This window comes from Indicator indicator, chromosome 27, assembly GCF_027791375.1.
Source record: "Indicator indicator isolate 239-I01 chromosome 27, UM_Iind_1.1, whole genome shotgun sequence".
In the NCBI taxonomy this organism is placed as follows: domain Eukaryota; kingdom Metazoa; phylum Chordata; class Aves; order Piciformes; family Indicatoridae; genus Indicator; species Indicator indicator.
Genome location: NC_072036.1, coordinates 5,213,935 through 5,241,686, shown reverse-complemented (window position 1 = coordinate 5,241,686; position 27,752 = coordinate 5,213,935). Strand labels below are relative to the sequence as shown.

At 38.5% G+C, this 27,752-nt stretch overlaps 1 protein-coding gene across 1 annotated transcript in view; it reads right to left on the bottom strand.

Moving 5' to 3' along the window:
* Nucleotides 1-27,752, bottom strand: part of TRDN (triadin) — a 212,119-nt gene that overhangs the window by 117,033 nt on the left and 67,334 nt on the right. Inside the window, 6 exon segments of the mRNA XM_054393020.1 lie at nt 11,033-11,092; nt 15,566-15,760; nt 17,405-17,464; nt 20,097-20,156; nt 21,946-22,005; nt 24,979-25,038. Coding sequence (XP_054248995.1) covers nt 11,033-11,092; nt 15,566-15,760; nt 17,405-17,464; nt 20,097-20,156; nt 21,946-22,005; nt 24,979-25,038 — 495 coding nt within the window.

Genomic DNA, 27,752 nt, shown 5'->3' with positions numbered 1-27,752 from the left:
TTTCTTCAAGCCAGGTCTCGTAAACAATCCTGCCTGGAGTTTGGTCTCTTCTCCCTGGTTACAAGTGACAGGATCAGAGGAAATGGCCTCAGGTTGCACCAGGGGCAGTTTAGGTTGGACATTATGAGAAACTTCTTCACTGAAAGGGTTCTCAAGCACTGGAACAGGCTGTGAAGGGAGGTGGTTGAATCCCCATCCCTGGAGGTGTTTCAAAGACAGAGATATGGTGCTAAGGGACATGGCTTAGCCCCAGCTTTGGCAGACTTAGAGGATGGGTGGACTTAATGATCTTAAAAGGTCTTTTCTAACTAAAACAATTCTATGACTAAAACCAGCTCTGCCTCGACAGAATCAAATTACATGTATTATAATCTCTCACAATTAGAGATATTTGTAGATAATGAAGATGTTTAATATAGAAATCACTGGAAGTCTAACTGAATGTAAACAGCTGTGACCTCAAGCCAAGAAGTTTTTTCACCTCTTTCAATCTTTTTGCTAGAATGAAACAATTTAATGATTATGTTACCTGTCTTGTCTGTGTTTGACAATCACCTAAGAGCATGAATCTATAACCATTTTTCTGAAAGAAGAATTTCAATAATGCAGTTTGACGTTAGAGGGAAAAGAATCGAGAGATTTTTATTAGATCAAATATCAGGAGTATGCCCCAAAAGTGCAGAGGTGTTGGCTACTAACTGTTCCTCCCTCCTACTGAAATCAATGAGAGTTAAGTATTAGGTGGGCGTTCAGTATCTAATCCCTTTGAAGGTTAAACTCTGTGTGATTAAGAAACTCAGTGAGCTTTCTCTGTCTTCTGAAAGTTCTATGGCTGCAATAGTTTTTGGAATTACAAGAACAAGACATAGTGATAGTAAAACAAAAAAAAATGTATTGAGATCTGAGGCTAAAATTTCCACCCTTTAAAGCATATGGTGATGTTAGGCTTGATGCAGTACTCCTCAGCAGCTGTGGCTTTTATAGCCAGACAGAATACATGGCCTGAACTCTTCTGGGATGAAGAAATTTCAACCAAAGCTGCTGGGTATGTCTAAAGGAAGCTACAGGTGTCTAAAGGTAGGAAGAATTATGAGAAATAGTGGAACAACATCCCTATAATATTGTAGCTAATGATTACTAGAAACCAACCATATTTTGGCAACTTTTGATTCTTTCTTCCCTTTCCTTTTCCCAGGAAAATTCTTCTTTCCTATAAAGAGGTTATATTTAGGACCAAGAGTCATGGGATTTGCTGTGATGAGTTCCAGCCCTTGTGCTCAATGTATGATTTTGGTGAGACTGACTTAGCTTACCATGCCTTTCAATTCCTCCTATAAATGGATAGAAGAGAATTTGAGAAAAAAGAAAAATTGAATGAAAAATTCCAAAGTTTAAATTCTATGAAAGGGGCAGCTGTAAAAACTGGATCTTTGTTTGGTGGCTAAAATTATTTAGACTTCTTTTGCTTGGCATATTTGGCTAGGGAATGCCCTCCATATTTATACAAGGCAATATTTCCCTCTATTTTTTTTCCTCCCCTTCTCTTACTCCCACAATGTTATAGCAGTGTTGTGGTTCAGTTCCCATCCCTGGAGACGTTCAAGATTAAACTTGATGGGGTCCTGAGTAACCTGATCTAATTGAAGATGTCCCTTCTCACTGCAGGGGAGCTGGACAAGGTGACCTTCAAGGGTTCCTTTCAACCCAGTGCATTCTGTGAACGTGTGATTACTGCTGCTCATACTTTTCAGAGGAGCACTGCTTTGTTTCTTCACTGAGCCAACAGCTCCTCATAATACCTTTTGAAATCTCATAAAAACTTGTCATTTCAAGTCCTTGCTTGCACATTTTTAACATAGTTTTTGAATGCATGTAGGCTCTTTCTCACCCAGACATTTAAAAGTTAACTTTTAGACAGTTAAACCTAGATAAGTCACCCTAGGGAACCATTTATAGTCAATGGAGAGAAATTGGTACCTTCCAAGAGCAATTAATCTTTTCTATCTTGAGCATCCTTTTCAGGATGAAATTGTCCTCTGGAGGTCTCCATTTCATACCATTGGCTATAAAGACAGCTAAGGTTAAAGTTTGGCAACATCTCATTTTGCATTTCTACATAAAGATGACACTACATGCCATCAAAACATTCTAGGACTAAATTCAAGAGTCATGTATGATTTTTCACACTCTTAACCTGCTGCCTAGAAGCACACTGCTCTCTAAGCCCCCAGCAATTATATGAATGAGTATCACATAGAGAGATAGGATTTTGTTGTCAAGCTTAACTAAAACAAAGATAAAAGCATTGTTTAGGTTTAATGGGTATGGGCCTTGAGTGCCTTTTGAACTTTTGGTGTTTACTCTGTCAGAGAACAGTTGAAGGACAGAGTGAACAAGAGGGAGGAAAATGAAGCACCAGAGGGAAAAATAGTATTTCCTGATGAAATAAAAATAAATTAGTCTTGACTCATCCTAGGTATATGTCAGTAAGTTGTATTTCTTTTTTGACAAAGCAGATAGTGCAAAAAAGTGCCTGAACCAAGAACAGTGAAAGCTAAATGTCATGGTGGCTGGGAACTAGATGCAGAAGCAAGGCAGGGGGAGCACACACTGCTCAGAGCACAGCTGAGTGCCTTTCTGTGCTCTCCATTGCATGTTCTCAGAGCAGAAGAGGTGAGGAATTATTGCTAAGCTGGAAATGCTTCATGATGAAATGTATCTTGTCAAAGTGTTTGTAAATCCTATGCTCTTCCTCTCTGTGAAGTGTTGTGACTGTGGACTATTTCTGTATAAACTGAGCTTCTTTGTTTTCCAGCAGAGATAATAGAATCTATGTTTGGATGAGGATAGGAACTTCTGTCGGTCCCACAGTGGAGCTCTATGTTTGGCCTCATTGATGAAAAATTCAGAAGAAAAATCAAAGCCCTTCAGCATACAATTTCCATTCTTCATAATGGTTCAGTGTATGCAGCACCAGGAGGTCTTCAAAGGCACATTTGCATAGATCTCAGTTATTTTCCTATTAAAGCTGACAGAGACTCCTTGCATGATGGTTAACCTCCTATCACAGTTTTAGGAGTGTATTATAAAGATAATGGATTTGTTAGCTCACTTACAATTAAAAAAATACATGTATTTTAGAGATGTATCATATGGGTTTATATAACTAACTGGAGAAGAGTGTCCTGCCAAATACAGATGTAAGGCCCTTAGTTTCCCAAAATAGTGACCATTTGAGATGTAGCTGGCTGGCTTGGCTGGCTTAAGCAACCCCATGATGGCCCTCCTGATTTCTCAGGCATTGAGGAGATTAAGCAATTGGTTATGGTCCTCAGAGACTATTAGGTTGATAAGTGTTAAAGCACAGATTCTACCGTGCTCAGTGTTACAATACCAAAATCTTTCTATGGCTTGCTCTCCAACACTAGAAAATGACAGCATCAAGAGGGGTATCTATGGGTGGGTCCATGCAGATAATCCTAAATTCTGTTTGACTATAGTGTTTGCTAACAGGATACTGCTGAGCAGATGCCTCAGCCTGTGAAACAATGACATGAAGCCTTTTAGTGCGTCTCACTTGTAGCCAGTTTAGGACCAGTGAAAACATTTGAAGGAGGAGGACTGAAGGAAACAAATTTTAAATGGTCAACAAAAAAAAGAACTAAGCATTGGAAATGATTGCAATATTTTGCCTAAATCAGCAATCTTTACTAAAAGAATAATCTGCCATGGCAAGTTTTGAACCCTCCCAGCTGAAGTCTGGCAGAGCTATGAGGAGCTGACTCCAGTGACAGCCTTTTCTACCAACATATCATGCAATTGATAATTCTATCCCATACATTTAAATAAACAGTTCCATACAGCAGTACTGTCAGCAAAATCTGCCATATACATAAGGACTCTCTTTTACAATATATTGATTTTTAAAAGCTAATAAATCTAAGCTTGAAAAGGAGGCTCTTTCTTTTGGGAATTGTGTTTTCCCCTGTACTTGAAGCCATCCAAGCTGGGAGAAAGAAACATATGCTCTTACAAGCTGACATTTGGAACTTATGGTTGTTAGGTTTCTAAGTTGTTTTCTTGCCAACTAGGTCTTAAAAATATGGATAAAACCACTTTTGGCTTAAAGAATTCTCTGCAAATATTTTTCATGCTGAATTCAGTCCTGACAATGATGAGCACTGAGGAAGGGTTATATGGCTCTATAATGCTTCCAGTTTTTAACCTACTTGAAATACCATCAGTTCTAACTGGAAATCAGTTTTGACAATGAGTCATTAAATGCAATAACTATTTTGCAAGTGTATTGCCTAAACTTATTTTTACCTTTTGAATATGAAACTCATTTTGTTTACTATTAGTGGCTTTTGTTGTCGTTTTGCATTCGAGTTTTACCTTTACTTTCTGAACAGCTTATTTTTCAAAACTAAAGTGTTTGAGTCTTTGGATGATGCTCCACAACACTAGATTTTTCTCAGAAACCTTTAACAAATCTTGTGAAAAGATCCTGATTAATGAACTTTAAGAAGTGGAATAAAACAGAATCCAAGTGTGAGAATGTCTTTGTTAGTTTAGCATCTCTTCCCTCACAGATTGGATTGATTTTTTTCTTTTCCCATGAAAATCAAGGATTTCAACTCATTTACACCAGCAAAGATTTTGGGTTTCTTTTGTATCACATAAGTCTGACTCCTCAGAGTGGCTTGCAGTGAGCTATCAAAAGAAAGAGATCTGTTGCTCTCTGCAGAAGCAGAATACCACACATTCCCTGGGTAGCTGCTTCTGAGAGAGTGAAAGTCGTTTGAAATTTTTTTGGCAAAGTTACAATAAAGTGCCACAAGAGTGTTGACAGATGCAGCTTTGTGTGCCAGCATCTGGCTCTGATTCACAGTGGGATGATATAAACAGGGAATAATGGATAGCTGTTCTGCCACTGTGGGAAGGCATCAGGATTGTGTGCTGGTAACTTCCCCAGCAATTCAGAGTTTGACCAAAGAGACGCTGCTTTTGGGAGTCATAGACAAAAATCTCAATAAAACAATGTCAGTGGATGTCTTCTCATAGTTTTACATGACTGGATAGAAATGTAAAGTAGCAATATTTAGACTTCACATGACAGCTGAAGCTATTGGAAGGATTGCTCATTAATAAATCAGATTTTTTTCAATAATTCAAAGTCAATTTTCAGTTTCTCAGACACACATTTAAAATTCTTCACTATTTCTTTCCTTTCAGACCCCTTGAAAAGGATTCAGAACTCTTACAGGAGATTACTAGAGGAATAAACGCTTCCGTCATTCAATCATCTCCATTTATGTCCTCAGCAGAAAGAAATATGTCACATGTTGCATCATATGAACATCTTTGTGAAGTGATGGACAATTAACTGGCAACTCTGAAGATGAATCCAGGAGTCTCTGCAAGTTTTGGGGTACAATACTGCCTTCAGAGGGGGAAGAATTGTTAGTTCTTAGGCACCCTTCCTGTTTAAAACTGGATCACTTTCACAGCTCCCAAACTCTCCCTTTAACATTTCAGTAGAAAATACCTGCTTTGTTTGTTTTCTGCAGCAGAAGAGAGGGCTATTGAGAAGGCAGTACCAAAATGCAGCTCTCCACAGAAAGAAATAACCTTCTCTAGTATTCTGTCCCAAACATGAAAGCCTATAATTCAGTTCACCATTTTGCATGCTGGATTTCTCCAAACAAGAAGCAAAGAGCACGTTACTGTCTTGTTTTTACGACTGAATTTTTGTTGCACTGCATCAAATACATCCCCAGAGAACCAAAACTGGTATCAAAATTGTCTCCATGTAAATGTAACGTGACAAGGTGGAAAGTTACACGCTGTCATTGACATATCCACAGCACATCCTAGTCTTTAACCAAATATGAATGACACTTAAAAATACCTCAAGAGCCTAAAGCATTTTGCTATCTGAACAGCAGAGGGCAAGTGTTGAACTCCTGTGCTACAGCCCACCCACAGCAAACACAGGCATTACCACTTCTAAAATTAGACACTTCATGCCTTTAGGTTTTGTTTGTTTTTTTTTGTTTTTTTTTTTTTTTTGTAGTAGTACATTCAGTGATCTTACAATGTTGGTTCACTTTTATACCTATATCTCCAAAAATATTTTTTGGATATGAAATGGCTAGTATCAGACTAAATTCTCTTGCTACATTGTCTAATAACAATAGTCCCTTCTCTTTGGCTGGATTGTTCTTGACAATAGAAGAGACAAGCCTTGGAAAAACATTGTAGACAATAAGGACATACAGTTTTTCATCTCCTCCTGGGACTAAGCAGGCTGCATAATTCCCTCTTACTATAATTTGCCTGAATTTTTGGGTCTTTTTTTTTTTTTTTTTTTTTGTGCAAAGGGTGAGGCTTTGATGACTTTTTTAATGAGAAGGTAGGATGACTTCTTACCCTCTTACTTTCTACACTCTTAACATGTAAATGTGCCAAAAAACACTGCTGAATTTCTCCAAAGCAAATATTTTTCTCAGCAGTATACGATTAGCAAAATCGTCTGCATCGCTTTGCCTTTTAGACCCTGGCATGCAAACACAAGATAAACATATGAGAGTAACCCAAGGAAAGGAAATGGTATGGCCACATTCCTTTGCAGTCTAACTATTATTTGAACAGTGTAAGCTCCATAGCATAACTGGGTGCTTCAGTGCAAAAGTTTTATGTAGGCTGAATTGTCAATACTTTCACATCTGTGCTCCCACTGACTTTGTTGTCAATTAGGTGACTGTAAAGACCACCCAGTAGTGAGCCCAGTGTAGCATGAAATGCAAGCTGCTTAACCAAAACTAGAAGACAATAAAACTATGCACATAATATAAACTTCCATGTGATGAAAATGAAGACAAAATTTGACTATAAGTGTATATTATGGCTGTAGGAAACAAGGCTATCACATTAGGACCCAAGAGATGCCTCTCACTCGTAACTCAGCAGCAGGCAGCATGCACAACCACATGCTGAGGTAGGCATGCAAAAGGACAGACACATAAGAATCCACTGTAGGTAGCAGCAAATAGTAAAGACATTTCATTAAAATAAATCTTTGATCTGCCAGAGTAGTTCAGGAAATGTAAATGTAAAGCAAGCTGGCAAACATTGCAGGGAAAGCAGAGGAGGAGTGGTAAAACAGTATGGCACAGGAGGAATAAAATTGAGATTTAGTTAATGTAGTGAAGTGTGTGCTACATGCAAAAAGAATGACCCAGCTAGTATCCCTGAAATCCATCTACATGGGTGAAGATTTCAAAATCTCTAGGGGTAGAAAAAAAAAAAGGTTATGGAAATCAAATTGAAGTTTTATACTAGCATAGGACCTTTTCTCCTACTAATAAAATATTAAAATATGAATAAGAACACTAGAAATATTACTCAGAACAAAATATAGGAATATCAAGCAAATTAGCAAATGCAGGGAATATATCCATGAAAGGTGACAAAAGAATGTCAGTGGCTTTCTGTGGCAGGGAGGTTATCTTGGACCTCAGAAATATCAGTGCCAGTAGAACAGAAGTGCCAGTCAGAACCAGTATGTCTCAGCACCTCTTAAAAAGAAGCTTTCCTCTTTAGGTTTTAAAGTTTTGGAAATGAAAATTTGGAAAATTAACCCTGGAAGAAATGCATATTAATTCTTCATTTACTGGCAGCCAAAAGGAGATCAAAGCAATTTGGACACAGTGATTTGTTAGTGCTAGGATGGTAGTGTCTGGACTTGGCTAAGAAACCGCAGTCCAGACATAAATAAGATTAGAAAATCTATCCTTTGGAGGAAAGGTGATTGAGGAGTCCATGTGAGAAACTGTAATTTATCACATGCATGTTATATAGAAAGTAAAATGTATTCTCAAGATCCATACTTCCTCAGATAAAATCAGAAAGCAATTTTTTGTTACTGTATACAGTGGAGATCAAGAGGGCTGTCTATAAATGTCTCAGTAGAATTCAGGGTAGGTTGCTGTTGCAGTCATGATATTCATGAGATAGATTTCTGGTTTGGCAAAACCTATCTGAATCTATGGCTAAAACTCCACTGGTATCTATCTGAAGACCTCTGATATATTTTAATTTTTATGAAAGAAAAGTAAGTCTCAGAAGTTAATTGATACTGATATAATTATTGTGCTTTACAGGAGGATCGGCATGAAGCTGGTCAGTATCAGAGGCAAATACTGGCCTGAGAAAGAAGAAAACCAGCTAATGCTTTATGAAGCAGCTCAGCAACAACTCTCCTTTCTGTGGCTCCCTACCAATTCATTGTGTACAGTTTACATCCATGTCATTAATTTTTGAAAGCTAAGATTGCAGTGACATGAGAAAAATTTGCATAAATGAACATTTCAGCCTCATTTGGTAAAATCACCACAAGAGCATTAAGTGAGCTCCAATAGATTTTTCAGGTGATTGTCAAAATGTATTAACTGATATATTTTGAAAAGTGCACATAATTAAGCCCAAGGACCTGAGTTTTCACTTGATCACTATGAAACATCATCTCAAATGATCTACTTTGCCACAAAATGATATATAAACTTAAAATAATTTAAGTAATATGATTTTTTCAATATATTTCAAATATACTATCAAAGAATAAATACTGAAGGGTATTGTTATTACTGCTGTTGTAAATCTGCATATTATGCCTGAGGAGTCTGATGAGTGGGCACTGCTCTTAGAAACCCAAGAAGAGAGAAATTCCTATTTGCTGTGAATATTCCTACAGAAATACCTATGTGATGCAATTTTCTATGAGAAAAGTATCATTTTTCTTCTTCATAAATGGCCTTATTGAGAAAGACAGAAATGATTCCTGGTTTAAAAGTATTGTGGTGTCAGGGTGACTTTAATTAAATTCCTTAGATGAATTGCACTCAGATCTCTTTGTTTGGACAATGTAATTTACCACAAAATATATAAACTGATAAAATATAGCAGATTTTAAAGCTAATTAGATATTAAGGTTATTAAAGGGACTTAGTATGCTGGTGTTTTCCTCACATTTATCTGTTCAAGAAAATGAATTACAGTAATGTTTCAGTTCACAGAGGTCAGTGCGAAATGAATACGTTGCCTGAGGAAAGCAGAACCAGACACTGAGCAGCACTTGGTGGCACTCTCAATGACTTCTGTAAAGACCACAGAGCTGGGCCTATCTGGCCTTTACCTTTTTTTCTCAGTCTGGATGTTTCCACATTACCTCTCACAGCTTGTGGATTGTCTAAAGTTCGTTTTGAAGCCAACGCTTGATTTTACCTGCCACAAAAATGCATCAGCTCCAACACAATCACCATTCACAGCATTTAGCTTCAGATGTCAACAAGCTCAAAGTACAGCTTATTTACAGGTGGACTTCAGGAGAATTTAAAGGGCTGTCCTCTTCCTCTTCAGCTATGTATTAGATGATTCAAACTGCTTTATGAGTGATTTCTACTATCTGAGGCTCAAGCTGTCACCCCAGCTGTTCACCTGTAAGGCTACCTGACCACACAATGACCATTGGACATTTTTCAGCTCTTTAACCACTGATTTCTTAGCACAGCACACTGGAATGACACAGACCAAACACTAGGAGACAAGCATAGACAGACATGTCTTTTATCTTCTGATATTCAGTCACTACAGACTTCCCTCTCTATATCCCTGCTCCTCTTAATGGTCTTCCCAGTTTCCTCATAGCAGGAAAGGTCAAAACTTGAAAAGCAATCCTCTCCAAAACTCCCTCCCCACAGCATATCTGCTTTGTTTTGGGAGGCCATCAAACAGCCCAGGGAGCAATCCAGAACAAAGAGCCCTGGTGTGTCAAAGCTTCTTCCAAACATCAAGAGAAGTATAAGAGAGATCTTGAAGATCTCCATGCAAGTCTTTGCGTTGTGATTTATAAATGGGGCAACCGTGTGAAGTCAGAAACTGGGTGAATCACATCTTGGTAGTGGCAGTTGTTTTTTAAAACAAAGTGTAACTGAGGGTCTCTGGAAGGCTCTGCTAACTGTTCTCTCACTCTGAGCCTAGACAAGTCCCTCTGTTGTAAACCTACAGATAATAATTTGCTCATTTCTAGTGGGACTCCCTGCCTCTCCATGTCATTCTCTGAGAACCTTCTTCCTACAAAATCCCAAACCTGTTCTTTTTCCTTCCACAAAAATCTGTCTCCTCCACTTCCCCATGTTGAGAACTCTTTTGTGAAGTAAAATTAAAAAGGTAGTCTTAAAACCATCACAATCTCTTTTTCTCATCTACATCCTTAGAACCTCCCAGCTTCAACTGGACCTGGGCATATCAAGAGAGAACCTAAGGCACAATGCAGAGATGAGAAAATACATCTGATTCAGAGAAGCAGAGAGCTGCTTGAGCAAGTAACTGTCTAAAAGCTTAGTGTGTCCTTCAACATTCCATTCTTGAGTCTTTCCGTAATTACCATTGCTTATCACTCATAGAAACTTGTCCATTAAATAAGGTCATAATGGATTCATATTGTGAGATGATGAACAATCATTATCAGTAGCTCTAGCTTCTCTTTTGGCTAAGAATTGTCTGTTAGATGAGTACAGAGATGTTGGAGGAGGAAAGATGAAGCACAGATGTGGTAGATCACCTAAGGTATTTCACACATTAACAACAACAGCAGCAGCAGCTCTATTTCTGAAACATTCTGGGGTTAAGGCTTGCTCTTTATGGAGGGAAAGCCCCAATAAATTCCTTCTTCTTGCAACTCAGCCAAAAAAAAAAAAAAGCATGGAAAATTTTAGCAATTTCTCTAGCTTTCCATTGAGTCTACTTTTAACACAACCTTAATTTTAATTCATGCATTGTAGACAGAAAATCAAAAGCATTAATAACACAGCCATTAGCTCTTATGCTTTATTAAAACAGTTTGCACACTCTTTGTTGCACTGGTGAGACCTTCCAACAATACAGAGCACACTTTTTATACATAAAGGAGCAGAAACTCTCAGAGAAACAGAAGAATATTAGAACAGAGTTCAACGATGTAGGAAAGTACCTGGATAAAAATCCCCTTGCGCAAACATGTCAATCACATAGCGACAGAATGCATATTGATCTACCAGAGCAAAAAGGAAAGAAAAGAAGAGTAATGAAGGAAGCAAATTTGACACCACTTCTATTTAACAGTGAAGATAAAGCTTGGCAGTGCAAAGACATTTCAGGGATAGTCATACACACAGGGGATTTTTCCCTGGCCTTTAATTGATTTGCATGTTCGGAAAGAGAACATTTTTTTTTTTGTCCAGATCTCCCAGCCAAGAATTTCAGAGCTATCAGTGACCCACAGCTACTAACACGTCTTCTGGGCTGGCACAGCACAACATGCACCCCAGGTCAATGAAGTTTGAGATCAAAGTGTTTTGTTAATATTGTCTTAACAGTATAATCAATATGTACATTTAGTGAATGAGAGTATGAAAAGAGATCTGTGTACTTACGCTCCTGTAGCAATGAGATTTTGCAGCAACAAAATTTTATTCTTTCACTACAGAATTGTTTTCTAAACACTAATCTTTACACATATAGATATGCATATATTAAATCTGAATATATATATTAAATCTATGTTATTCAGAAATTAAGGCTTGTGAATCTAAATGAAACCCTGCTTTCAAAAATGTTGATTGCTTATTGATTTCTTCTATACATAAACAAAGTTGAAGACCTTGGTAAAAGTTTTTGCCATTAAGAATGGTGAAGAAAACGAGTGCAGAAGAACTGCAACATTTCTGGATTCTTCAGCTGGCCAGAGAAACAAACCAAACAAACCAAACGAACCCCAAAAAAACCCAAAAGACACATTGCCCAGTGGAATCTAAGGAACTTTAACTTTCAAAGCTCATGTTGATGACTAAATATCAACTCTAGTTGGCATTTAAACTACTTCACACCAATCCTTAACTAAGCATATTCATCCCTCTGTTCCAAGCTGGTCTAGCACACTTCCTAGTCTCCAGAAGTTACATCTTTCTCCACCACCAGCTACATCTCCCTCTTACTCATCTATAAAGTCACTTTTTATTTAATTTAATTTAAATTACCAAATTTAAATTAAATTTACCAAATTTAAATCAATAAATTAAGCATATGTTGAACTATTTAAAATTTGTTCCAATGGCATAACTATTGCATTTCAATGCAAAATAAGGTGCCCAACTATACCACACTCATTATATCACCTGCTTTCATATGTAGTCCACTAGAGCATAAGTATTTGTTGATGTTGAGGCATTTTAAGAGATTACTGCTCTGTTAGAGTGACTGCCATAGAAGTCCTTAGGTGGAAAGTTGCAGCTTTCAAGTCATGATGTGGCTGTAGAAATTAGGAAGGGGTTGACAAGCTCAGCAAATATGCAACTATTCCCTCTTACTGAGATTGCAAGGGGAACACTAATCAGAGCTGCAGAACCCAGGGCAAACCTTTCAGGATGTGCACAGGGCTGTGGCTATAACCACTGCTTTTAACATCTTAATGGCTAATCATAATACTAAATACTCTTGTATTTAGGAATTCTAATTAAGCATTCTGGCTGGCTCCAGCTCTGGATTCCATCCTGAAGGAATCAAAAGAATTTGGCTGTGATACCTGCCCTGAGTCTGTGTGATAATTTTCTGAGAAAAGTAGCAGTGTTTGGGTGAGAAAACAAGCAGGTGCAAATCTGTACTTAATAAACCCACCTAAAGCCACTGAAGTCAGAAAAGGGATTGAACTGACTTCAATACACTTGCAAATACAATCTCAATGACTACTACTGGAAAAAAAAAAAAGGACAAATACCACTCTTTTTTTAGCCCAGAAAGCAAACTGTAGGGCACAGCTCTTGTCCACAAAGCTGAGTTTTTCTTACCCCTCTTTTTCCAAAACAAGCTGCCTTTGTCCATGCTGTCCATTGGGGAAAGCCTCTGGATCATTTTTGAGGCATTGTACAAAGCACTGACAGATAGCAGGGACAAAACCATGTCAGGGGTCATAAGCTGTATGGTCAGTCACAGGACAGAGCACAAGGTTGTGCTGCTTCGATGCAGGTTATGACAGTCATAGCCTGAAAGTCCAGCAGCTCACATCACTTCATTGATACTAAAATAATCCATTCTTTAAACATTGGATTGAAATAGACTGAATGGGTATGTTTGGGTTTGGGGTTTTGTTCTTTGGGGGTTTGGTTTTGTTGATTTTGTTGCTTGGTTTTGTTTAATAAAATTTGAGTATTTTTTTTTAAAGCCTTAACCTTGACTGTACCTGAGAGGAATGATATTGTGTTAATCTTCTCTTCATGGGATTTCTTTAGTAACTCAACCTCTGAAAAGTGGGATTCACAAAAATAATTGAAGGCAGAATGCTAAACTTCAAATAAGAAAAACAACATTTCAAGTGTATATGAAATAAGGTGCATTGTAACATCCCATGGAAGTTCATGGGAATTCTGCCAATCAGTAAAGATTGAAAGCTAAGAAATCTTAAAATAGTAACATTTTCTAAATGTCTCTTCATGGCTAAAAATTAATTTCAGTTTAAACTCTCTTGTTAAAAACATAATTTCACACTACAGTTTTCACCTTATAACTCTACAATAGTGGCACAGATTTTCATCTGAGTACTACTACATCACATGAAGGATCAGGACCGGTCATAGATATTTCTGTCATTGGATCTCACATGATTTACTTTGGGAAATGACCTCTTTGTTTTTAATTTTGAGCAAGATGCAATGCAACAGGAGGGAAATCATCACAACTCCTCTGTGATTACTGTTCTGGTTTTCACATGGTTGCAGAAAAGCTGGCAGAATACTCCCTTGAGGGAGGAAAAGTAATGATTGCAAGATCACAAAATCTTAGCAAAGCCACCTTGACTTCAAAATGATGTTCACCTTGGGTCACAGTGAGGATGAAATGGAGAACCGAATTTTCTGAGAGTATCCATCTGGGCAGCAGTGGCTTGTGGTGGGAAAAGGAAGGACAAAAGTAGAAAATGCAACTTTCACTGAACGTGTGCTGCTGTATCTCCAGCAATAAGGGCAGTTAAAGAGGCTACTTCCTTCCTCCATTCCAGTTGCTCATTGCCACTTTCACCTGCCAGGCTTCAGTGCACAGTCATTGGGATCACACTCTGAAGCAGATTACAAAGTGATCTGTCAGAGATGTTAAGACAGATCACTTTGCTAATACTTATCAGCTAAAGGGAGGGGAAAATCCATAAAATCTAAACCAAACAAAACCTGCCACTACTCTCTATTGCTCTCTGTAATCTTGGACTCCTACTTACTTAAAATATTTTGCTGTCAGAAAGTAAAGTGCCTCATCTGCACACCATTGCTCTTTGAGAGCCTTATCCTGAACAGCCTGGAGTGGATTCCACTGCATACTGAAACACAGAGCAAATAAAAACTGAGAGAGATTTGCACCTCCTAGGAGAGCTCAACAATTTGCTTATTTTGTCACAGCAATCAGCATGAAAGATCCTGCTTTGATTTTATGCCTCAAAGGTTCCAATATTTGAAGTAAGAATCCAAAAATAACTAGAATACAAATAAATCTTAAAAAAATACTGGTTCAGCATATCAGAACTGAGGCTGCTAGGGTCTAGAGCTGATGGTTATGAAATTGTGAGAGAATCTGGCCAGGCAGATTCAGATATCCAGGCACATCTTACTGAAAGAGTGGTCAGACTCTTTCTGAGAGTCTGGCTCTCAGAACAGGAGAGGAACCAGCTGCCCAAGGAGGTGGTAGATTCACCATCCCTGGGAGTGCTCAAAAAACTTGTGGACATGGCACTTTGGGGCATGGTTTAATGGCCACGGTGATGTTAGCTTGATGTTTGGATGATCTTAAAGGTTTTTTTCCAACCAAAACAATTCTATGATTGCATGATAAAGCATATAGCTGACACCTGTGTTTTATGTTGCATGTTGATTGTTTTATTGCTTAATTTCTTGCTTTCACCAAGGCACTGACATTTCTTTCTCTTTCAGGATAAATTTGAAAGCTGTTCACATCAAATTTCATTAGGCAGCTATATCTCTCTGTTATGCAATACCTGACAACATGACAATGCCTCATGTCATAATTTGTCTCTCATCAGATTATACTTTTTTTTCCTCTGCTGATAGTTTTCTTGTTACAGAGGACATAAGCAGGTGTAGAAACAAACAATATTCTGATAGGCCCTTGGGCAGTCTGTATTTTCCAAAATAACTGTGCCACAAATACACTACAGATACAGAAGATGCTACCCAGCAAATCCTTGAAGACTCAAGCTGAAGAGAAATTGGTCCTTAGTAAAGAACAATTTAAACTAAAATTAATCTTTAGCCATGACAAACAGTTAAAACATCCTGATTATGTAGGTTAAACTTATTTTAGTCTCAATAGTCTCCCCCTAACAGTGTGAGATTCATCTGGATTTATTTGCACTGCACTTTTATTTTCCATTGGCGGACTTTGGTCCTTGCCAGCTCTAACTATTCTCTCCGCTCTTTCCCTACTACCTTTTAAAGATCTTCGTCTGTTTCTTCCTGGTTTTGTTTACCTTTCTTTTCCGATTTAGTTACAGTCTGAAGAGCTTTTTCCTCCTTAACTTTCGGTTTGGCCTTTATTAGCCCAACTTCTGTTGTTTTAGTCTCTGCCTGCTTGGCCTTCTCAGCTATCTTTGCATCTCCTTTTCCATCCTTCACTTCCTTTTTAGCTTTTGCTTCCACTTTAGTGCTCTTCACTTTCTTCTCCTCTGCAGGTAAAAAAGAAAGAGCTTTCAGTGTCACTCTTCCTTCCCTCACCCACTCCCCCACAGATAATACTCAATATAATTTCTTTTATCTTATGGTATTACTAATGAATATTTCTTTATTATTAACAATTTGCTCAGCTCCAATGAAAACTATAATCCTGAAAAATCAGACAGACTTAGACAGAAATATGAGATGCAAACACATCTTATCTTTGGGATTGTACCAAGTATTTGACTGATACTAAATAGGGTAGGCTGTGGCAAAAAAATATTAATCATAGAATCATAGAATCAGTCAGGGTTGGAAGGGACCACAAGGATCAGCCAGTTCCAACCCCCCTGCCATGGGCAGGGACACCTCACACTACATCAGGCTGGCCAGAGCCTCATCCAGCCTGGCCTGAAACACCTCCAGGGATGTTTTTGATGATAACAATTGCTTTTATGGTATAAACCAGGCAGGCAAATGTTGGTCATTGAGCAAACAAACACAGAAGGTACTTCTAGGCTAAATTTGAGTGACTTGGCTTCAGAGACCAGGGCTACACTCTACTGTAAGCGATAAAAGTAGTTGATGTGAAGTGTGGACATTTGTAATTGTTGCATTTTGCATTGATTCCAGGTCTCTGCCTGAGAAGTCTTAAGTCTCTCTCTACACCAATCCTTCAGACTGAAAGACTAGCCAGAGACATTGCCTGCAGCAGAGTGAGATTTCCAAGGAGAATTACCAAATTTTAATCATCAGTGGCTGAAGCTAGACAGAGGTTGGTGCTCATACATAGCAGCAGCTTCTTCTCATCTGAGACAAGGATGCTGACAGTATGTGTTTCTAGTTTATCTCAGTGGAAAATCCACTAGTAGTAGTAGTAGTTCAAAATGCCACCAAAAAGGGTTTAAACTAATCTGCTTAGTGTTATGTTCACACTTCTGTTTTCTTCATAGCTCTGTCTCCATCCTTGAGGTAAAGCTTGTATGGTACAGAATCTGTTTGTTTTGTGAAGCTTTAGACTTCTAAGGTGGCAGAGCCCTGGAACAAGAGTCTCTGGCAGAGTCCAGAGAGGCTGTGGAGTCTCCACCTCTGGAGGCATTCCAAACCCTCCTGGACATACTCCTGGGTGATTTACTCTGGGTAATACTGCTCTAGCAGGGGGTTGGACTTGATCTTCAGAGTTCCCTTCCAACCACCACTACTTTGTGTTTTCTATCAAGGCACTGGACTGACTAGAATGATTTTGTCAATAGGGTGAGTTCTACCTACTCTAAACCAGAAAAGAGATCTTTTATATAAGAGTATTCCTCTGTCCAGACAAAGCCACAACATGACAAAGTATAGCTAGCTAGTGAAGAAAGGATTTCCTTAGTTAAGTGATATGACTTTCATTTTCAGTTTACAGATAGGCCTCCTACTTTTTCACGGGTTCATCTGCTCTCATTTTGGACATCTCAATGAGTTTTAAAAGGGATCATGCATAGAAATAACCCCTGGATATTCTAGAGACATTTTAATTCCAATGATATTTTAATTTCATTACAGTGTCATGTAGCTGATTTTTCATACACAATACATTCTCTGCTCCAATAAAATAAAGTATGTGATTTTTAGTGTAAATTCTGGTTAAAAATGTAGCATAAATAAATCAATACCTTTGGGAGGAGGTTTCTTTTCAGCTTTTTCATGTCTTTCAGGTTTGTCTTTTTGAATTACTAGAAATGAGCACAATGGTATGTTAGGAACAAAATCCTCCACAAAGACTGAGAAAATATTGCTAAAACAACAACATCCCTGGAAGTTTCACATTTCTTCATGATTCCTGTTTCTCAGTTTGCAAAACTCATGTTTCCTTTTCTCAGCTTCCCATACTAGGGTAAAGAGCTTCAAAATATCTGTTGAGACTCAGCTAATCAGACACCAAGTCAGTCACACAGATCTGAAGCTTTGTAGGGAAGGTTTATACCACACAAACTTTCTGAGCTCCAGCTCTGAGCAAGCACAGGTTTGATCTTGTACCCCAGCCAACAGGAAGCTGTGCAGCTACATTTGCCTTACAGAAAGGTGTTTTTCTTAGCTTGTGCTGTCCCACAAACACAGCCACAAGCCTGGTGCTCACTTCAGAGCCCAGCTCGAGTGAGTTCATGTCTGCACAGGATACACCGTGTAAGCACACGCTGCTACGTCTCAGAAAGGCTGTCAAAATTTTATGCAGACTTCTTTCTTTCCTCTCTTGGTCACTATCCAGACACATTGCTGGAACAAAACTGCTTTGAGAGTCAATTACACTTCTTTCAAGTAATAACTACGTGATAACAACATGCTAACTAAATTCCAGTCCGGAATTGCTGCCTGTATGATCCATGATTGATATTTAGACTTGTTTTTCCAAGATAGCTGTGTCTTGGATGATATGCTTAAATAGCATGCATATCACTGAAGCTTTCTGAAGCATTTAGCAAGGGCTGAAGAAGTACTTTCAGTGTTTTTATGGGGTTCAGAAAAAGCTGGCTGACTGTGGGGGAAATAGCCACCCAATTTTCAGCACATGTGTTCACAGAAGTTGGTCTGGACCTGAGCATCCTCATTTCCTAGGGACTGCAAGTGGTTGAAATGATCCCTCAGTGCTGCTGGCAGCTGATAGAGTTTAGAGCAGAGCCCAGAGGGAGTGAGGTGAGCATGGCAATAGATAGCTCAGCAGCACATTGCAGCAGAAATGTGCCTTTGGAAGTGCTGAGGGCAACGAGTGCCCTTGTGCACAGAGTTCTCCTACTGGGACTTGCAAGGCATGGAAACTATTCAGGAGAAGATAGCATGGCTGCATGTCACACCACAGCAGCAAATCTCCCTAGCTACAAAGTGTCCAAATTCTTCATAAATTTTTCCAGCCAGTGACTAGAGTCATGGCTGCTATTAAACATATTAAATCATTAAGTGATTACTCCATTAGCTAGCAGAAGATAAATGAGTGAACAGGCTGGCTGTTCTTTAGCAAAATCTCAGTAATTCTTTGAAGGTTTTTGCTTTTCAGTTCTGTAGAGACACAAAAGGAAATTTTGGGTGGTTTTTTTTCCTGGATTATTTTGGCGTGATTTTACTTTATTAAAAAAAAAAAATCCTACACTGCCAAGGAATACACTGAAAGTAGAATAGATGACCAAATATTCCCTTAAAAGAGAGACTGGAAACTGGCTAACATTCAAAGTCTTTTAGGGCTTTTAGTCTCCATTCCACTTTTTACCTTCACTCCTGCTTCCTGTTTTACATTTTTCCTTAGAGTAAGGTCAAGTCCACTAAAGACTTATTTGTACTTTTGAATCTATATTGCCTGAATAGATTAAAATTAAACCTAATTAATTCATGCATCACATCATGAGATTAATCTAAATGCCAACACAGACTGTAATTAAGATATACCAGGTAGTATTTTTCTTTTTTTTTAAGAGTTAACTGAATAGAAGTAAGAAGAGGGAAAGACCAAAACCAAACTTCATTATAGAAATACCTGGCTTCTGAAAAGCAACACAGGTCAAAAAAACCCAACAACCAACCACCAAAACCCCAAAACAAACAAACAAAGAAAAAAATCCCAATAACCAACACAAACTACCCCACCCCAAAACACTCTCAGAGCAAAAATTCCAAATGCCAAGCAAAAAGTAAATGTTAGTCTTTAAAATATGGCATGAACAGGACGAGCTGATTGTATTTTTTAAATCCCCCTATCGAAATCACAGCTAAAGATGGAATAATCAGTTGAAAGAATACTGAAAATCACCTCTCACACACAATATTCCTTCTGAATAAAGAGGATAATTATTAGATATGTAAATCTTAACCAAAGCCACTTTTGCCATGGAGGACAGAACAAATCATGTATCGAAATAAAAATGTTATTGAGAAAATAAAAAAAAAAAAGCAAGCAAATTAAAATCTATTTTTGGATGTGATGGAAGACCCAAACTGAGAGAGAGTAAACACTCTTGCATTAGATCTGCACCAGACTGAAAACTGGTGCATAAGAGAAAGCCTTCTTGGCAGGCTAATTACTGAATCCCATTGTGGAGCAAAAAGCATCAAGGAATGTAAACATAATCATCTTAGACTTGGGGTTTTTTAGCTGCAGAAGAATGATTCATCATTACCCCTGTGCAACAAAACAGAAGACCTATGCAAAAAAAAAAATATCTACTGAGGAAGTCTTCACTCGGGGTTTGATCAAGACCTGCTCAAACAAAAGTGAGAGCATTTAAAAAATGTACATCACAGACTAGAAGAACTTTATGCCTTAAGTACTCATCCCCACTGGAAACTTAAAATTGTGCAACCTCTAATGGTTTGCATTACCTTTAGAAGGTGCTTTCTTTTCAAGTTTTTCTGGCTTTTCAGGTTTCTCTTTGTGAATAGCTAGAAATACATAACAACATAAATGTTATTAAAGAAATGGGAAAGTTGCATTTTCAGTGAGAAAAAGGAGATAAAAGAGCAAGAACCACAACTAGGCATCATGGCTGTGCATTCAAAGAACAGAAGGATTGATTCAGCTGCTGCTGTCTGTTGTGGATATTAAAACCTGTGATTTGAACTTCAAAAAAACCCTCATCTACCATCCCTGAGGTATTTGCCATTGGCTAGGGGAGGAGTGCTCTTTCTGGTACAACTCTAACCCAATGAAAGATGTTAATCAAGAGGAGTCATGCTTGTTTATGTTGTTTACCCCTTCATTTTGTTTGTTTTGCTCACACTGTCATTCCTTGGTTTATTGCTATTTTTTCAGCTTTCTTGTTTAGTTCATTTCTGAAAGGATTTTCTGAACTCTGCTTATACAACCACCAGTTTTTTCCAGCTATGAATGATTAAACACTGTAATTAATTACAAATCTAATTGCAATGGCATTATAACTAATGCTCTTTGGGGCTTTTTGTTTGCTTTTAATTTCCACTTTACAAATTGAAATAAAGTACACCATGGTGACTAGCTTTCTGGCTCAGGTTTCAGAGCACACTTGAGTTGTGCAAGTCACCGAGTGGGGGATAGCCTGAAATGGTCTCCTATGTAGGCTCTGAGCTGCCAATTTTTTGTGATTAATGTTTACACAGAAAACTTGCCCACGGGAGTGCAGAACTGATATTTGTGTGTATTCCTATCCCCTAAGGTACCCTGCAGGGACCAGGAGTGTGAGCACACACTCAGCTGCCTATTTTGACTCCTGCATAAGACTTTCTACTAGGAACACAACAACGTCTGCATGGGCGTTGCTATGTGCTCTCCAGCCTTGTGTTGGTGTTTCAAAAGGAAGAACTGTAGAAGCTAAAGCAGTGCTAGACAGCCATTTATTACAAGTAACTGCATAAAAAAATTAGTCCTGCCCTATTCAATGGCTTTATATCAGCCCTACTCAGTATTGTATTTTAAATGTGGTTTTTTTTTTCACATGGTCTGCCTCATTACCTTTGTCTACAGGTTTTCAGGTGTTTTTCCTGGAGGATCATATCTGTTAATAACCATATTTACTGTGACTTTTGGAAATACTTAAAGATTACCAGGAGAGTATGCTAACCCAGAGTATAAAATATGTTATCTCCCTTCCTCAGAAAAAAAACTCATCACAACATGTGGAAGGAATACAAATTGTTACTCAGTCTCTGTGTCTGCAGACCTTTGCATGACCTCATGATCTTTATTCATAATGTTCTATAACACTTTTCACTGTCATAGAATGCATGGGGTTGGAAGGGACCTCTAAAGGTCCCTCCCCTGCAGTAAACAACTAGACCAGGTTGCTCAGAACCCCATCAAGCCTAACCTTGAATGTCTCCAAGGATGGGGCCTCCACTACCTCTCTGGGCAACCTGTTCCAGCGTTCCTCCACGTTCACAGTAAAGAACTCATTGATATTGTCCAATCTAAAAGTAACATGCTCAAGTTTCAAACCATTTCTCCTTGTCCTAGTGCTACAAGCCCTTGTAAACAGTCCCTCTCTGGCTTTCTTGTAGCCCTTCTTCAGGTGCTGGAAGGCTGCTATAAGATCCCTCCCCAGAGCCTTTTCTTCCCCAACTCTCTCAGCCTGTCCTGGTATGAGAGGTGCACCAGACCTCTGATCATTTGTTTGGCCAATGGATACATAAATGCAAACTGAGTAGACAATTAGTTCTGGGGTCCCTCAAAATTGAAAACCAGTTCTGAAATTGTTACCTGCATGCCTTTCCTTTTTTTCAGGCTTTTCTTGTCTGTCCAGTTTGTCTTTTTGTGTCACTAGGAAGGAAATATGTTCATACATAGTAAAAAACAAAACAAACCAAACAAAACCCAATGCAAACAACCAAAACAAACAACGATGGAAAAAATGAAACAACTAAACAACACTGTGGAAAAACTTTATCATCAAAAATAGTTCTAAGATAAGCCAACACACAGCAAGCTGTGTGACTCCTGAGCTATCCCATGCATGCCTGCACAGCACACAGCATTCTACATGGATGCAACCAGGCTAATGTCTTGCTGCTTACCACCCAGGCCCTGGCTACATGCCTCAACTCTTTCCTACAGTAACATCATTACTTGCAATTGTTTGTCTTCCTGAAGAGAGATTGTTCAGAAAATGGAGAAGGACTTTTTAGGGTGTCAGGTAATGACAGGACTAGGGGGAATGGAACAAAACTAGAAATGGGTAGATTCAGATTGGATGTTAGGAAGAAATTCTTCCCCATGAGGGTGATGAGACACTGGAACAGGTTGCCCAGGGAGGTGGTGGAAGCCTCATCCCTGGAGGTTTTTGCAGCCAGGCTGCATGTGGCTGTGAGCAACCTGCTGTAGTGTGAGGTGTCCCTGGCCATGGCAGGGGGGTTGGAACTGGATGATCCTTGAGGTCCCTTCCAACCCTGACAATTCCATGATCCTATGACTAAGGCAGAGATTACAATAAGTGCTGCTGCCTGCATGAGAAAGAGGACATCACCTGGACCACCCAGCACTCTGTCAGGTAGATGCTCATAAAAAGCCTGGAATCAGTCCTGGAACATAAGAGCATCACATGCACAAATGACACATCTGTCACTTGCCAGCTGGCTTGAGATGGCTAACCAGTAATGGATACAGAGAGCTAGTCATGGACACTAGCTGAGAGCAGTCTCTGGCAGTGATGATCTCAGAGCCATAATTAGACACCTAGTCTGTGCAGAGTGAAAGCCAATATTATGACAGTGGAAACTGCATTATGCTATCCACTCATTCACATAACATTTTCCACCTACTTTTCTTAGCATTTTACACAAGCATTTTCCAGACAATGGGAAATAAGCAAGTGGATTTAGAGCACTTGGGAAAAATCAGCTGTGGAACAGCAAGCTGGCTTTAAGTCTAACTCCTGGGGAGATTTCACCTCAATTCAGTAAAACTCCCTTTGTCAACCTTGAGAAAATAAGGCATTTTTTACAGTTCTGTGAATTCCACAGCTAACTGGAAGCAGAAGAGGAAGGGTAAGCAATATTCAAGTTCTCACATATATTAGCAACATAGTGATGAAATATATGAGAATAAGCTGACAGAGTTACTCTTAAGGGACTGAGACATATCTAATTACTCTGTGTCATTAGATAACTTTCTAAACTTTATCACAGAAGCTGGTTAGAAATTAGAGCAGGATGTCCTTTACTCTTTTCAGCATCTAAATCTTGAAAAGGGAATGTATTTACAACTGAAACCAAACAGTTAAAATAGAGGGATACAGTGAGACTTTGGAGTCTCCCAGTCACACTACAGGGAAAATGAGACTTAGAAAGAGACAGAGCCATAGCTTTAAAACACCATGCACAGTCTGAAAGCAATGTTTCTTAGTCCTGTGAATACAGGCAATCTCTAAATGCAGTAGTATCTCAGTAGCAACAGCTCACTAAACAGAAGTCATACATTTACTTCAAGATGAAACAAGATTAGGTAGATAAAATATTAGTAGGAGTTATGACCAGTTAAGGTAGTATAATAATTCTTAGTCTTCTTTATTGGCTGTCTGAGATTGGCTGGCATATTTTTTTTCCTGTTCTAAGAAATTTAAACATTAAATGTTGTTCTCCTATCAAAACAAATTGAAGAGTTCCCCAAGTTTTCCACAGACCACCAGAAGTCTTAATGAGATATTCATGGTTTAATATGGGACATTATAGTCTTCTGCAATTTTTCCAAATCCCAGGAAAGAAATTTCTCTTGTTCCATTCCAGCTTCTAGCAAGAAATATCTATTCTAACAGAAACCTGAACTTACTATGCCATTAGCATGAACGACTCTAGAAGTTAACTCAACTTATTTCAAATTATTTATATGAAATGAAAAAGCTCCAATCAGAGGCCATTAGAAAGGCACAGATGTCAGGAAGGTGCACCTTCACTTGGGCTGTGAGACTGGTTCTTGGTCTGAAATAAATCAGCCATGGCTAGATACTGAGTCTTGAATTTTGGGTGTGATTTATCATGACCATTAGCCTATTCTCTTCATTAGAACGGGTTTCTTCTTTCAGCCTGAGATGTCATTCATCACACATGTTTTATGTAAAGGACATGTTCTCAGAAGGCTGGAAGTGTTTTGACAAGTAGACATAACATTCTATTTTGCCAAAACTTCCCTCTCAAGAGGTAAACTTGATGCTGGCTCTTGGGGCCCAGAACTAACTCCTGAGTCTTGGGTGAAGAGAAAGCAGATTCCTGATTCTGACTCCTAGAGCAGGAAGATCAGTGATTTGTTGTTGGCTTACACCACAGGCACATTAGTAAATCCTCTTGAATGCTTCCTCTCCAACATCTCTGAAATGAGCCTGGGGACTTATTTTTTTTTCTAAGGCAAGTCTCTGAAGCTGAATGCCTCCAGGGATTGTACCCTATGTGTTATAATTTACTCATTATGTTTTGCTCAGTAGTATTCCTAACAACAAATATTATGCTTGGATTTATTCAGGAAGAATTAAAAAGGCACCTATTTATGCTCTGGGCATCTTTTACCTAAGTTAATAATACAGTAAAAACTTATTCATTAATCTCTGAATATAATTTTAGCCTTTTTGCAGAGTGATAAATTCCAAGTGCTTTTAAAAATCCTCATTCTCCTTCCAGCTGGCTTCACACCACCTCCTCTGCCCTTAAACATAATTGGGATTTACAAGAAGGGGCTAAGTCAATAGATTAGACTGTTCTGAACCACTAGTAAGAAACCAAAGAGCTTCATATGTTGAATACCTACCCTTCAGGGGTTCCTTTCTCTCCATTTTTTCTTGTTTTTCAGGTTTGTCTCTGTGAACTGCTGGAAATAAAAAAATACAAATAAACAATTTAAAAAATCCCCAAACCCAGACATGCCATAAATCTGTAATCTGGAGGCATTGTGTATACTTATTATTTCAAAGTGGTCACAGAAAAAGATTTGTAAATTCAAATAATGGACTTTAGCTCTGAGTCACAAGTACTAAATGAAGTATAGACCTTCTTAGTATCAATATTTAATTCCAGGTCCAAGCCAAACATTACTCCTTGAAAAAGCCTTCAGATGTTAAACTATATTTTTGCAAAATAAGTGATTATTCAGCAAACTCAATCTAATTTGTGGGAATCTCTTGTTTTGTCCTATTACACAAGCAATCCGAGTCCAAGATTTCTGACAGAGGAAATTATTTTCAGTCCTTGACGGCACAACTTTCTATCATTAGCATATTGCTTTCCATGCTCTTTTTCCCCTATATTTTTAGCTGTTACTTCAGCCACAAGATGGATTAACATGAAAACATCTCTTCTAATCAGAGCATAACTTCAGGAAGAGCAGCTGTTCAAACACAACCAATTACATGACCTGTTGGAATCAGGCAAATATTAATCTTCACTGACTCTATTACCCTTCTAATGCCCAGATCATGTTTTGGGACCTGGTTGTATTCCAAATCACAATGATTTGGATGGGCAAAAAAAAAAAAAAAAAAAAAAAAAAGAGGATCCTTCTCAACCTGTACTAGTTGAAGACTAACATTTGCCTATTTCAAGGAAAAAAATATTTTCTTTGCAGTACTGCAGTTTCTGTCAACAAGTAAAGCACAGAAAACCCAACTCTGATTAGAAAACAATTGTGAACTTCAGACACAAGCACAGAAATGACTTTGCATAATTCATTTCACCAGCTTTGCAGCAAATGTAATTTCACAGAAGTACAAACAATATTTAGTTTGTGGGTTAAGTACTTTGTTAAAAAAAATAGGTCCACATCTTTAAGAGAAATTATTCCAAACATTCAGTAATTGCATTATGTCTTGGATGTGTGTCAATGTTTAGCCCATACCTGGGGCTAAAATATTAGCAGTCACTCTGTCACCTGATGAGCTCTCCCCAGGAAAAATGATTAGAAAAAGGAGAGAAGACCCTCAGATTGAAATGAAAATGGGTTTGATGAAATAGCCAAATGAATACCAATGTCAGTACTGGATATATAAAGTTATACTCTGCCCTGAAAAAACACAGCAGTCACAATATCCAGGGAAACACTCTTCAAGAGCAGGGAGGGAAGGGAATCAGAAGAGATGCAGGGCGAGGAGAAGCCCACACAGGAAACTCTTAAGCAAAGCTCCCCTCTGCTTAGCAAACTTCCCCTTTTACACTGAGTGTGATGCTCATGGTCTGGGACAAATCTGGAGCCACCTTCAGTCAGCTCTCCTGGCTGTGGCCTGCAGCCCACAGCTGGTCTGAGACTGTCCCACAAACCTATGACAATGTTTGCATTATTCAATTTCCAGTTGTACCAGGTAAATTATTATTGATAACAATTACCTGTGCAGCATAAAGAGATCAAAAGGAGATTTTTCAAATTTAGGAGTGTAGATGACAAATTTATACTGAAAATTCAGGCTGTGAAGAACACAGCCCCACTAAGCAATGCATTTACTGAATGAACTGCAGACTGCAACTGGTTCCTTTGCTGTAGAACACCTAGCAGCACACCAAGCAACAGCAGGCTCCACTCCCCCTACGTTGTGTAGAACTTAGACTGGATATTTTTGCAGAAACTGTAGCATCCTTTTACATCTTACATCTGCATTAGCAGGTGCCAGCTCTGTGCAAAACACGAGGTGTTGTCAGTTTGGGATGGGGCAATGATACAGTTTTGCAAAGAGTGGTTCTGTGATGGGCAGTGAGACCTGAGCTTCTGCCTGTTGGACAAAAGTCTCTCTGCCAAAACACTATACCTATGCAGAACAGACTAGCAATCAAAAAGCTTGCTTTTAGCCACAGAACATCTTGCTTGTGTAAGGGAGATGGTTGTGTGGGTCTTTTGAATTTATTCTAGCTTCTCCACACTATTTCCCTATTTCCTGCTTTGGGTAAAAAAAAAAAAAAAAAGAAAACCAACCACAAAGTGAGTCTTGAATGACGGTAAGTGAATTGCTACCAGACCTCAAATTGGACAAAAAAATATTTAAAACAATCTAATTTAAGATTCCCTCACATCATCAGAATGATATAAAGGGCTAAAATATAAGGCAATCTGAATATTTGTATGGCCTGCAAGCTAAAAATTATGGAGAGGGGATCAGTTGGCTGCTGCTTCAGAAATAAAGGTAACTTGATGTATCTGGGCAGGGAGCCTGGAATGTGGATAAGCAGAGACCAGGCTGGCATAAGCTATTTTTCTCTTCCCAATGATAGGCTGAAGGCATCAAGAGCTCTATCCTGTGTGTTAGCCTCAGAGCTTGCTAATCTCAGATGGTAATGTTTCCCACTACCTCTTATGGACACTCTCAGAGCTGTGGCTTTTGGGTACAACCATATCCAGGAAAGGCAGGTGTTGCCAAAAATTAAAGGGTTCATGTTTCAGGGCTGTGATTACTGGCCATTTTTGACTCTTCAATGGCAGCACAGAGGGGCACCAAAGTACATGGAAGATTTTGATCTGACAAATTTAAATAAGATTTTTTTTTTTTTTGCATATTAACTCTGGGAATGTTTTTATGTTCAGCTTTATATACAGTCCTAAAA